Source organism: Schistocerca piceifrons, chromosome 4 (genome assembly GCF_021461385.2).
Source record: "Schistocerca piceifrons isolate TAMUIC-IGC-003096 chromosome 4, iqSchPice1.1, whole genome shotgun sequence".
Classification (NCBI taxonomy): Eukaryota; Metazoa; Arthropoda; class Insecta; order Orthoptera; family Acrididae; genus Schistocerca; species Schistocerca piceifrons.
Genome location: NC_060141.1, coordinates 412012773 through 412027194, shown reverse-complemented (window position 1 = coordinate 412027194; position 14422 = coordinate 412012773). Strand labels below are relative to the sequence as shown.

Here is a 14422-nt window from a genome sequence, read left to right as displayed (position 1 = left end):
TTCAGCAATAAGACTGAACATCTACAGCAACTGTATGGCAGACATCGTATCACCACCTATCTCAGAATGTAGTAATACACTCATGAACTTCACTGTCATATCCATTCCTAATAAATAAGCAATGACAAAAATTTAGACTTCTTTCTGCACAACAAGCACCAGACTAATCATACCTAACAAAAATGCCAAATATACAAACAAACAAAAACTCTTAACTCATTGAAAACGCTTCGAGAACCCTTGTTATCGCACCAAGTACCTAAACTCAAAACCACTTTGCGTGATGACAACCAGAACTCAGATGAACCCAATACCACCCATTGAACTCAACACGTCCACATCCACCACCAGAAGACATCTTCAGATACAACTACACAATGTCTACAAACACAACCAACTCAAAAACTACATACCGTAGTGGCATTACATACCACAACACCATTGTGTCATGGGTCAAAACAGACAGTTGAAATTGGATGCTTCCACTGGCTCATTGCCCTTGCAACCAGATTCATCTTTTACCTTTGTTTCATTGTCATAATTTGACATTGCAGTCTAAATGTGTTTGGAAGCTAAAGTACTGAATCAGCATGTCTGATATTCTTCAATGAAATACAACAGCAGTTTCAGTAGTTGTGGCCAGTATTCAAAACACACTTATCTAGGTCATCCAGATGACTGATAACTGAATAATACATTTTAAAACAAGCAGTTGGACATGGATTGGCTGCAGCAACATATCTCTGTTGTCATAACTCATGATGCTAATTACAGATATAAACAGGGTGTCCATAAAGTCCCTTTACAACTTCAAAATTATATTACAATGGCAGTTGTTGAAATATTTTAACATTTCTTTTATTGCAATCAGTGTTTATAAAAAGTTTTTTTGATACTGTTTAATAGACCTCTATATGGGCACCTTTAGTTGCACGAAGCACATAAAGACTGTACTCGATTTCTTGCCAAGTTCGCTGTAGTGTAGTGTTATCAGTGGTGGCAATGGCATTATGAGTCCTTTGCTGCTTCAAGTCAGCAATGTCCGTATCTGTGTCTGCTACATGATATCTTTTACATACCTCCATAAAAAAAAAATCCAACGGAGTGATATCTGGTGAATGAATGCAGTGGCCAAGGAATTGGCCCATTCCTCCCAATCCATCTGCCTGGAAATGTTTCATTGAGGAACCAGTGAACGTGCAGTCCCCAATGTGGTGTTGCACCGTCTTGCTAGAAAATGATAGTTGGTTGTAAGTCAATCAATTGTGTTGCTACACAGTCAGAATGTCAAGGTAAACATCTACAGTAATTGTTGATTCATTGAAGAAAAATGGACCAATTATTCGGTTGCACATGATTCCACACCACACACTCACTTTTGGACTATCCCAGTGAAGCTCCCTACTAATGTGGGGGTGTTCAGATTCCCAGATTCTTACACTGTGTCTGTTTAATATCCCAGAAACATGAAAAGTGGCCTTGTCACTGAAACAAACTCACTTGAGGAGTGCTTCATCCTCCAAAAGGCTTTCCAGCATGTTGAGTGGAGACTCTGTCCGTTTTGGCTTGTCATTTGGCTCAAGTGTCTGTAACAGTTGCGCTTTGTAAGCATACAACTGTAAGTTCTTGTGGAGGACCGTATGCACAGTTCAATGTGGTAGTTGCAACTGTCTGGCAGCAGTGTGGATGGGCTTCGTAGGTGAATGAGCGAAGACATTTAAAACGCGATCAATGTTTTCCTCGAATGTTTTTGGTCGCCCGCTCCTCCTCTTATCCAATACTGTCCCTGTCTCCATAAATTTTTTGTGCCATGCACGGACCGCAGGGTGCGATGGTGGATCTCTTCCGTACTTCATTCTGAAGTTTTGTTGAGTCTGAACGTCCGATTTTGTCTCAATAAACCAGGACACACATTGTGTCTTCTCTTGAGGAGTTGCCATTTTATAGAGATTCAGTTCCTTCCATCAACAGAGTATCTGAAACACAAAATTTTAGTATATATAAAAACTTTAGTAAATAGTAATTACAATAAAAGAAATTTTGTTAAAATATTTCAACAACTGCCGCTATAATAAAATTTTGAAGTTGTAAAGGGGCTTTATGGACCCCCTGTATATATAATTTCAGATAATTTCAGAATGAAGAGAATTTACAATAAAATTTCCATGAATAAAATTAAGCATATTGAAATGAATGCTGCAGCTCATGCTCTGCCTCCTTTCTCTCCTCACCCTTTCCTCCGTACTTAACCCTTTATGCCTATAGAGCTGCAGTGCGAGGACAATCAAAGTGTGTGTGTGTGTGTGTGTGTGTGTGTGTGTGTGTGTGTGTCAGCCTGAAAGCAGGGCATTCCTTTAGTGAAAGTGTAATCCATGTAACTGAAAATGTATGTTGCCACGGAAGTGTAAAAGCTTTATTGCAGTTTAATTTAATAATAACTATTTCATTTTTGTCTTTCTCATTGTCCATGTCTTCACCCATACAGAGCTCTCAGCCTAACTTTTCACGAATTCTTTCCTGGCCTCAAGGTCTATATTATTGGATGCTAGCAGATATTTTTTCAAAGAAATTCCTTTTACTTTGCACACACCTTGCTTCTTCCTGTATGTAGTCTACTTCAGAGATAACAAAATTTATCCTTCTCTTCAAGAATTTCTTGGCCAGATTTAAAATTTAGCCTGTCAGCTTGTTCATCGGGTGTGCACATCATTGCCGGAGTTTCTTTGTATGTACATTGTAGCCATCAGCTTGCAAATGTTCCATTACATCAAACACCCAACTCAACTTCTATTCATCTCTGATGACAGTCATTCATCACCGGAAAGCCAATCCTGATTTTCTTGCCATGTTAAACAACTTGTAGAGTGATGTAATTCTTGATTCCCTCCCTGTCTCAAAATATAAAAATTAACTCATTTTCAATCTCCTTTTTTTCTCATGAATTGCAAATTAACCACAAATTCCTCAGATAGTTCCTTTCGCTTTTTATGACATCAGTCAAACACTGTAAAGTAATCTTTTGCTGAGTTTGAAACAGTAAATAATTGGAATTTGACTGTATTCCCAACCAACATCCAATTGGTGATAGAGTTTATTCATTGATCCTGTTGTTAATTTTAAGGATATTATAATTTGTTTCTTCAATTAACCCATCTGTTATTAAGTTGCCGCTATTTACTTTTGCTGAATAAGAGTAATTATGTAGCAGCTCTAGAACTTCAGCATTAAAAAATAGCATGCAGTTGTGCTACACTTCGCATGCATTCAACCTTTATTGTTTCAAAAATAGTCATGTGGCATTATTGGCTGGGAGACCCCAAAGTGCTTGGTGCCTATCCTTTGTGAAGTGTTTTAAGTGAATCTGAAAAGTGTGTGTGTGTGTGTGGGGGGGGCTGCAACTCTGTGAGCTCCCATTCCTGCCAGTCATAGTGGTGACTGACTGAAGAGAGTACAGATCAGATCTCCTGTGAACGAAGAATGGATCTGACTGACTGCAAGCTGTTTGATTTGGGTGTAGGGCGCATAGTGCCACCGCTCCATGGCAGTGCTTGTGTAGGCACCATCTTACCAGTTGTACAATGGGACAGCCCCCTGGTCTAGACTGCAGATTCCGTGGTAGGCACTGATGTGCCAATCGGCACTTTCCTGCAATGTAGATGTGGCAAGACTGCTACCAAACCGTGCTGAAGAGTAGACTGAATAGCTGTAAAACTCTTGTCAATAAATGGATGTTAATTGGATGTTGTCTCATTGACACTTTGGGCATGAAACAGGTCGTCACCACTGACTCGCCACTTGGCCATCCTGAACTCTTGTAGGGGGTCACATCCAGTGAAACCCTTATAATTCATTGCTGATTCAGCTAGATTTTGTCAGTTTTTCATTAACATTTTGAGGTGTCATTTATTTATCCATAATTGCTCTTCTAAAAGCCTTTTTTAATGCTACTAACAGACTAAATAAAAAGAAAGTGTTTGAAAGCGAAACAGTGAAATTGCCAGTTTTTTGGGATGGAGATAGAGGGAACATTCAGATTCTTTATTGGTCATTCAGCATTATTACATGCAATAGACTTCGTCAGTTCACTTTACCTATTAATTTTACAAAATAATTATTTTCATATTTAAGTTGATATTGGACATTTCTAAAAATTCTACTAAGGAATAGAATGGATAAAGAAGTTATGTACATTTTCTTTAAATAATTTGTCAGGCTTGATTGATGCATTCTTAGACAATTTGTTATATATTTTAATGGACATATACTTATGACTATTGTTAGTTTTAGCTAATCTTTTTGTGGCAACAGCAGAGAAGTACAGGTTCTTGTATAGTTGATTTGTTACACTTAAATTAGGTAGTTCAGCAAGTATGTAGTTAATGCTGTAAAGAGTGTGTAAGTTAATAACTGTTAAAATTATATATTTAATGAACAATGGTTTACAATGTGTCCTATTATCTACCTTAGCCATTACTCTGATTGCTTTCTGCTGGATCACCATAATTTCATTAATTTTTCTGCTGTTTCCCCATAGTATTAACCCATACATTAAAACAGATTGAAAAAAGGCAAAGTACGCTGTCATTACATACTCAAACGTCACAACACACACAAGTCTCTTCAACAAATATATAACTCTTGACAACCTAACCACTATGTGATCAACATGCGAGTTCCATGTTGTCGAGTATGATACCTAAAAACTTTGCCTTTTGTTTTTCTATTTTTGTAGTCTTTGATAGACTGAACCACATATTCTGAGTCTTTTCCTCATTTGATAGTAGACCATTTGCATTATACCATGATGTTGCATTTTCTTTTGCCAATTTCATACCACTTACAAGATTATCAAATACTTATGGTTTGCAGATAGAAAAGTTGTATCATCTGCAGACATATACATCTTTACATCTCTATTTCCTGGTAAGTCATTTATGTGTTCAAGGAAGAGAAGTGGTCCCAGTTTAGATCCCTTTGGCACTCTGTGTTGAACCTCAAGTGTGTTTGACAGATGACTTCCTGAACTCACCACCTGTTTCCTTTTATTGAGGTATGATTTGATGAGTTTTAAACTTTTATCACATATTCTGTAGTACTCAAGTTTAGAGAGCAAAAGTGAGTAGTCAACACAGTCAAAGGCTTTGCTCAGATCATATAAGGTCCTCGAATGCTGCTAAAATGTCTCTGACTAAGAACTCTATGGCAAGTATAGCTGGCCTTCCTTTTCTGTAACCAGACTGTGATGCACTTAACATATCATTTAGTCCTAGGTACTCATACATCTGCTGATATATTATGCCTTCAAAGACTTTTCCTAGTACTGGAATTAGTGAAATTGGTCTGTAGTTTGCAGGATCTGATTTGATACCCTTCTTAAAGACTGGAGTCATCTTGGATAGTTTGAGAGGATCAGGAAAAACCCCTTCTATGAGATGCAGGTTTATAGAATATGTTAATGGTGCTGCAATGTAATGTATGATTTCTTTCAATAGATTGACATATTAAAAATATCTGTACTGTATGAATTTATTTCTTTGACTATTTTAAGAACTTCATGTTGGTGTACCTCTTTAAAGTGTTTCAGTGATGATCTGGCCATGTTATGATTTAGGTTTGCACTCTTACGATAATCAATATATGTTACATTGGGTTTACTGATCAACTTTTTGATATCATCAGCACAGCTTACAAAATATTTGTTCAATGTATCTGCTAGTATTGGGACTGTCTAGTCAAAGTTTCTGACTTCACCTTTAACAGTATTAATTACTGACCAGGCTGTTTTGCATTGGTTTTTACTATTTCTTTTATGAGATTTGTGTTGCATCTTTGTTTCACCAATTGTAACTCTTTCTTATATAGTTTCTTAGTGGTTTTTTCGAGATCCTTAATTTCATTAGAATTATTTACTTTGCCAAGGTGCCTCAACAGCAGCAGCTTATTTTTTTAGATTCTCCAGTTCTTTGGTGTACCACAGTTTATCCCTTCTTGTTTTATGATATTTCTTTTGAACAAGATGGGCTTTTAAAGTACCTTTTAAGTAATTGTGGAATGTTTCATAAACTGTTTGGGCTCTGGAATCACAGTTTTGAAATAATCTGTCCCAATTTGTTATGCTCAGTTGGTGTTAGTTTTCTGAGATTGTGTTTTGTTAATATTAAGGTATTGGATTTTGTTAACTTTTGTGCAGTCTTGCTCTCATCCCCTTTTATAAAATGTCTTAACCCTACTTTAATATGGAGTGGTCTGAGAAAACAAATTCCCTTACCTTGGTGGAATACATATCATGAGCACAGTTGACAAAAGCATTATCCAAGCACAGTTTGTCTTATTGGTTCTGAATTTACATGATGGAAGTTGTGCTGCCTTAACATATTCAGTAACTTATTTACACTGGGTTTGTTACATGTTACATCAAAACTTGAATTAAAGTCTCCCCCAACTACAGTTACATATTGTTTCTACTTCATTATGTAGCAGAGTACACTGTCTAAATCATCTAAAAAAGGGTATGACTTTTCTATCATCACACTGCACATTTGAGATTTTGAGGGGGGTGGGGGTTCAGAAATATGAAAGAGAACAGTTAATATTGCAGTGATAGTCAATAACTCTATAATAGTTTGAATACCAGTCAGAAGCAGAGAGAGCAAAACTTGATGTAATTAAAGATCAATGGATTAGATGGTAACAAGAGTTATGGTGTAGACATTGTGAATTTTGTGTTTCTGTGAAGAATGTGGATGAACCACAAAATACACACAAGAGGAGGAGGAAAGCTGCAAAAACAGATTGAATAAATACAAAATTAATCAAATTCATGGGAACTTCCTTTCATCTCAGATTATTACATCTTATCAATATTTGCTGGCAGTTGTGCAAAATACCAAGCCTTTGGAATACAGGTGAGTTACATCTGTTCAAAAAGGGCAATAGAAGCAGATTTTGGAACTACATAGGCATTAGTCTGTTGAATACTGTGTTCAAAATCTACTTGGAGTTGAACAATAGAATAACAGTTCAAGCTGAGACACTTCTCAAAGATCGCTGAAGTGCATTTAGGGAATTTCATTCATGTGGTGACAACATTTTTACAATAAAATTGCTCATAGAACAACAAAAAGAATTTAAACTCAAAACCAACATTGTTTTTATTAATTTTTAAAACATCTCAATTGAATTGATCCAACCAAATTACGGGTAATAGTGAATGATAGTGGCTACCCACTATGCCACAAAAGGACAATCAGAAAGTTTACATTGTAAGACAAGAGAGATAATAAAATACAGGAGAGAAAAGAACAAATGAGATAAAAAATTAATCAGACTGAGATGGGTGTTCACTTTCAACCAGTCTTTTTAACATTTGTATTGACAGTGTCCTTTCAGTTGGAAATCAGAAAATATCCAGGAATTTTGGAAATCAGAAAATATCCAGGTATTGATTTAGATAAACACACTAATCTAAGTGATTTGCTATTTGCAGACAATCAAGTAATAATACCAAAAAGTGAAAAAACTTCGTCAGCATAAATTGGCTAAACCAAGTATGTACAGAATGCACTCTTAAAATTTCATTACATAAATTATAGTGTTTCAAGATAAATAACCAGTGTTGTCAAAAATTCTAAGTACCAACAGATTAATGGAAAGAATGTCAGCCAGCCACTGTGGCCGAGCGGTTCTTGGTGCCTCAGTGCGGAACTGCACTGCTGCTATGGTCACAGGTTCGAATCCTGCCTTGGGCATGGATGTGTGTGATGTCCTTAGGTTAGTTAGGTTTAAGTAGTTCTAGGGGACTGGTGACCTAAGATGTTAAGTCCCATAGTGCTTAAAGCCATTTGAAAGAATGTCTCATTATAAATATCTGGACTGTGATATGATTTATGATTATTATACTGATATAGATGAAAAGCTGTATGAATTTCAAGTGATATGTGGAACAATAAACAGAGAACTTAATTACAATACTTGAAAAGTTAGGAGACTAGGGTGACTGGGAAAAATAGAAAGAAAAAATGACAGGAAAATATAAGCAACAGAGAGGAGATGCTTGAGGATAGTGAGAGATGTAATGGAGAATGCAGATGCTTAGTATGAGTGGAATTTATTTGCCGTTAATGAGGAAGTAACTGAGTGTAGGGAACAGCAGAAGTAATGTGTGAATAAACTGGAAGACAAAATACTACCCGAGAAAATACTGAACTACAACCCAAAAGAAAGCAACAGTAAATGATGGACATAAACTGTGTAATGATGTAACAAATAGGCGTCTAATACTTGTGCAGGAGATCACAACCAGCTCAGTGTGTAGATAATAAATGCCATTTTTAAAAATGCATGTGTGAAATACATATAAAAGAGTTCTTATTGCATGGGACACAGCCTTGCCAACTGTGATCACTGACTTTGTACAAACTTCCATATTGTTTTCCACCTAAGTCTATGATTTATATCAGATACAATTGATAGAGGAAAAGAAGAGGAGCAACAAACTGTAATGGGTTCATTTAGCAAGTGTGTAAGGGTCATGAAGATATTCATTCAAGTCCAAGAGGATTGTTGTGCACCACACTGTGAGGCACTGTTAGATGTGTACATGCCTAGAAAAATCATAAAACGTATTTTCTCTTACATATATCTCCTCAAATGATCATGAAGGTAATATTAGAGATATTTGAGCTCTTATTTGGGCTTTTCAACCATGTTTCCCTGCTGCCTCTTTCAACTGGAACAGGAAAAGGCAGAAGTAAGAGTGCAACATTAAGTACATTCCACCATACCCATAAAGTTACTTACGGAGTATAAATTTGGATTTATCTTGTCTTTTTTGCTCCCCGTGGCAAGTTCTGTATGAAACTGCACACAATCAGTTCACTCAACAGTTCACTTCACTTCTCTGGTGTACTTTATGCTTTCGTATGTCCACTGGTTCTTGAAACAGAACAGCAGCAGTTACGTTCTTCCATTGAAGCTTGTAGTAAGTCCAGTACAGAATGCATTTCCATATGTAGTATATTTCTTTCAGTATGCAGATTTCATATTAATTCACCAAATGTTGTCTAATACAATGTGGAAAAGTTGAAATATTAATTTATTTATGTTCATGCACTTCTTTTATGATCTTCACACGAAAAGACCACACCATAATTGGTGTTAAATTGGCATTTAAAGGTTCCTTAGGTTCATAGTTAACATATATAGTTATTCTTTTTTCTGTGGTATGGCCATGTACATCTATATTTAATAATGCATTGTAGTTTCCCACCAACACAATAGTTTTATAGACCCATAGTGTCATCAGTATATTTTATTCTGTAGATTCAGGCATACAACATTTTATTGAGGGCATTCAAAGAATATGCCTAACCCCCCTTTCGTAGACCTTGCAGTGTCTTGATATGCAAACTTCTTGTACCACACCACTTCAGAATATGGTTAGATTAGCCTGTAACAATTTTCAGCTATAAATTTTATCTACACATATTGTAAAATTTTTATGCTCCACATTATTATTCTTTTCCAGGTTGGCAGAGATCAAAAAGGAAACAGGCAATCAATTATACAAAACAAAAAAGTACATACAAGCCATTCCATACTATACAGAAGCAATAGGTGAGTCCAAATTTATCATTTATTTCTGGAAGGGAAACTATATAAGAAAGTTACAAATTATACACATGAGTTAAAAAAACCCTCTTTCACTAGAAGGGGAAACCATTTGACAGGCTGTCTGCTGGTGGCCGAGCGGTTCTAGGCGCTTCAGTCTGGAATCGCGCGACCGCTGCGGTTGCAGGTTCGAATCCTGCCTCAGGCATGGATGTGTGTGATGTCCTTAGGTTAGTTAGGTTTAAGTACTTCTAAGTTTTAGGGGACTGATGACCTGGGATGTTAAGTCCCACAGTGCTCAGAGCCATTTGAACCATTTGTCAGTATTATGCAGACGTGAGAGAGTACCTCAAACTTTTAACTTTTATTAAAAGAGAGATAGAGACCGTGAAAAGTAAGTGGAAGCAGAGGGACAAGTGAAAAGGAAGTAGGAAAAAGGTGGTGTAATTTGAACTGTACACAAATGTATCTTCCAACTTTTTCCTTTGTCAGCTCTTTGCACCCCCTCCCACTTATGATCAATTTCTCATTAACCAAATGAGGTTACGCACTTGTTACGACACTGGCCTTGGATTCTGGAAGGTGATCTTGGTATTCCGTACTTCTTCTGAGATCACTTCAGGCAAATACTGGAGTGTCCTCTTTAAACACACATTGTTTGTATTCATCTGTCTTTATATGTGACATTTTTTCCCTTATATTTAGCTGAAAAATCCTACAGCATTGCAAAATGGTTCTTGGACAGACAACCAAAGTTATATTCATAAAAACTCATTTTCTCCAGAAATTGCATGTCATTAATGATTAAAATTTCGGTAGGTGTGAAAGTGATCTTGCAACTTTACAAAAAAGAGACAACATTATTTTTTATATTTGTCTAAAGAGATTATGTGATTAGCTTCATTGTAAGTGGGCTTATTTTCTTCCATTGCTTTTTCCTCATTCCGAACAATGTAAAATAAAATGATGCATTCCGTTAGTTTCCAAGGGCTGTACTATGCACTGCAGTTCGGTGCATTATAGGGTCAGAGCCATACTGAGGTGACCTTGCATCCCTGTCGGAACTGCCAAATCTGTGTGTATCCAACGCAAAACTACTGTTCTACAGTTTTTTGTACAGCTGGGTAGGCCTGTATGCATCGGAATGACACATCTGTATGGGTAGTCACAATGAAAATTTCTGTTATGTGATTTGTTACATGGGTTAAATGTTTAGCACAGTGATTAGCAAAAAAATTTAACTTTCAGTGCTTTAGCATGTGTCAGTTTCTTCGCACTAGAGTAACAAAAAACCTCTCGTACATAAGGGAGGCCTACTTCCAGTGGTTTTAAGACACCAGATGCGTTAGTAATGGCACAGTAGTTTGTTTACACAAGGGTTCAGCTTATTGCCAGTTAAGCAGAGTATAGCTTTCTGTAGGCTCAGTGACTAACAATGCCCTTAATATTAATATTAGTAATCAGTGTCAGAAAGTTTGTATGTGGAAAATTTTTGTTACATTGCAGATTGTACAACCATTACTTGGTAGCAACGAAAGTCCTTCGCCTTTTTTCATTGCCTTTTCCACAGTTATATTGTGCTAGAGTCCTCAGTCAGCAGTAATTGTTAATAATTGGGAGCCTTTGATCAAACTGTGTGTTTGCTTAAACACCCACTTGATAACATTTGCTACAGTAGTGAAGTAGAAGCAACAAGTCAAATGATGGCAGATATGCAAAACAATCTCACTGCTGCCTTATAAACCATGTTATTGACAGATTTGTGTGTGGTAGTACTCGTTTATACATGAAGTTACTTGGACAAAAGATGCTCGAGAAATTACACTGTGGCAAGAGCGTGCATTTACAGTCACAGGCCACGGTGAAGGCTGCTTCTTGAAGGCAAAAGAACATCAGGGGTGGGAGAACTTCTATATATCTCCTGGTGCACTTTTAAATTGTCTTTCTTTCTTGGTTTTCTCTCTAGTCAGATTTTGTGCTCCCCCCACCCTCCCTTTGTGTGTGCATTGTTGCTTTGAGCCTATCTTGCCATGCTGTCGGTACAGCCCTGTGTATTATAGGTATTGGCAATTTGTCTTGTCTAATTGAGTTAACCAATGGCAAACTCTTAACTAGATAATGTCTGTAGAGCAGAACATCTGAATTGCTCATATTGTGTGGTCCACATTTCCTTCACTATGTCTTACATAGACATTTTTGGTACTGATTTTTGTTCTGTAGTACTTATTATGTCTTACTACTAAATCTTCGTTGTGGTGACAAATTTAACTGTAGCATTGTGCATGATCTCTGTTGGTTTAGAAGGTAATAGTCTCTTGCCATTGGGAACCAGTGTGTTACCCAGACCCATTATTTCTTCAAATTGACTGGTACTGCTTTTACATCACAAATTTATATTTATTTGTTCCCTTGATAGTAAGTGTATACAGAGCAGGACACTTTAACCCCTTCATAAAATATCTGGATTGATCAAAGGAGAAAATATAAAAATGCAGTAAATGAAGCAGGCAAAAAGGAATACAAATGTCTCAAAAATGAGATCGACAGGAAGTGCAAAATGGCTAAGCAGGCATGGCTAGAGGACGAATGTAAGGATGTAGATGCTTATCTCACTAGGGGTAAGATAGATACTGCCTACAGGAAAATTAGAGAGACCTTTGGAGAAAAGAGAACCACTTGTAAGAATATCAAGAGCTCAGATGGAAACCCAGTTCTAAGCAAAGAAGGGAAAGCAGAAAGGTGGAAAGAGTATATAGAGGGACTATACAATGGCGATCTACTTGAGGGCAATGTTATAGAAAGGGAGGAGAATGTAGATGAAGATGAAATGGGAGATATCATAATGCGTGAAGAGTTTGATAGAGCACTGAAAGACCTAAGTTGAAACAAGGCCCTGGGAGTAGACAACATTCCATTAGAACTACTGACAACCTTGGGAGAGCCAGTCCTGACAAAACTCTACCATCTGGTGAGCAAAATGTATGAGACAGGGGAAATACCCTCAGACTTCAAGAAGAAGATAATAATTCCAATCCCAAAGAAAGCAGGTGTTGACAGATGTGAAAATTACCAAACTATCAGTTTAAGTAGTCACGGCTGCAAAATACTAACGCGAACTCTTTACAGAGGAATGGAAAAACTGGTAGAAGCTGACCTCGGGGACGATCAGTTTGGATTCCGTAGAAATATGGGAACACGTGAGGCAATATTGACCCTACGACTTATTTTAGAAGCTAGATTAAGAAAAGGCAAACCTTCATTTGTAGCATTTGTAGACTTGGAGAAAGCTTTAGACAATGTTGACTGGGATACTCTCTTTCAAATTCTGAGGGTGGCAGGGGTGAAATACAGGGAGCGAAAGGCTATTTACAATTTGTACAGAAACCAGATGGCAGTTATAAGAGTCGAGGGACATGAAAGGGAAGCAGTGGTTGGGAAGGGAGTGAGACAGGGTTGTAGCCTCTCCCTGGTGTTATTCAATCTGTATATTGAGCAAGCAGTAAAGGAAACAAAAGAAAAATTCGGAGTAGGTATTAAAATCCATGGAGAAGAAATAAAAACTAGGAGGTTCGCGGATGACATTGTAATTCTGTCAGACAGCAAAGGACCTGGAAGAGCAGCTGAACGCAATGGACAGTGTCTTGAAAGGAGGATATAAGAGGAACATCAACAAAAGCAAAACGAGGATAATGGAATGTAGCCAAATTAAATCGGGTGATGCTGAGGGAATATGATTAGGAAATGAGACACTTAAAGCAGTAAAGGAGTTTTGCTATTTGGGGAGCAAAATAACTGATGATGGTCGAAGTAGAGAGGATATAAAATGTACACTGGCAATGGCAAGGAAAGCGTTTCTGAGGAAGAGAAATTTATTAACATAGAGTATAGATTTAAGTGTCAGGAAGTCGTTTCTGAAAGTATTTGTATGGAGTGTAGCCATGTATGGAAGTGAAACATGAACGATAAATAGTTTGGACAAGAAGAGAATAGAAGCTTTCGAAACGTGGTGCTACAGAAGAAGGCTGAAGATTAGATGGGTAGATCACATAACTAATGAGGAGGTATTGAATAGGATTGGGGAGGAGTTTGTGGCACAACTTGACTAGAAGAAGGGATGGGTTGGTAGGACAAGTTGTGAGGCATCAAGGGATCACCAATTTAGTATTGGAGGGTAGTGTGGGGGGTAAAAATTGTAGAGGGAGACCAAGAGATGAATACACTAAGCAGATTCCCCCCTGCGGGTCCGGGGTAAGAATAGGTCCGAGGTATTCCTGCCTGTCGTAAGAGGCGACTAAAAGGAGTTTCAACCGTTTCGGCCTTTCATGTGATGGTCCCCCTTGGGGTTTGACCTCCATTTTTCAAAATTCTACAGAAGTACGAGCCTTTTGGGGAAGGACGCCTTACGTGGCGTCTCACTGGTCCTCAGTGCACTAAGACCTTGGCACTCAGCATTGTAACAGCGTTGTAACCACACCCACTATTCCTCAAATTGGGCCTAAACGCCTGATGGGTTGCACAAGTTACGCCCATAGTGCGTCCCCATCTGCACCTACGATCATGATGGACTTTCCATGGCACCCGAAATCCAGCACGGTAGCCAGCCCGTTGTGGTGGGGTCGTCATGTACCCTCTAGGTTGTAGCCCCCTGACAACACAGGGATCGTACTGCCGATACCTGAGCTGCACCCTCCCCATGTCGGCCAAGGAGTAGATGCCCGTCTCCTTGGGGCATCAGGACTCCCGGCAATGGTCATCCTGCCAGGTGGCCCTTGCTGCGGCTGGGTGGCGTCCGTGGGGAGAGCCCCTGGTCGGA

At 38.0% G+C, this 14422-nt stretch overlaps 1 protein-coding gene across 1 annotated transcript in view; it reads left to right on the top strand.

Annotated features, from left to right (window-relative positions):
- The window catches only part of LOC124796467 (dnaJ homolog subfamily C member 7), a 94615-nt gene that overhangs the window by 5513 nt on the left and 74680 nt on the right, over positions 1–14422 (top strand). Inside the window, exon 2 of the mRNA XM_047260693.1 lies at positions 9527–9615. Coding sequence (XP_047116649.1) covers positions 9527–9615 — 89 coding nt within the window. The remainder of the gene's footprint in view (positions 1–9526; positions 9616–14422) is intronic.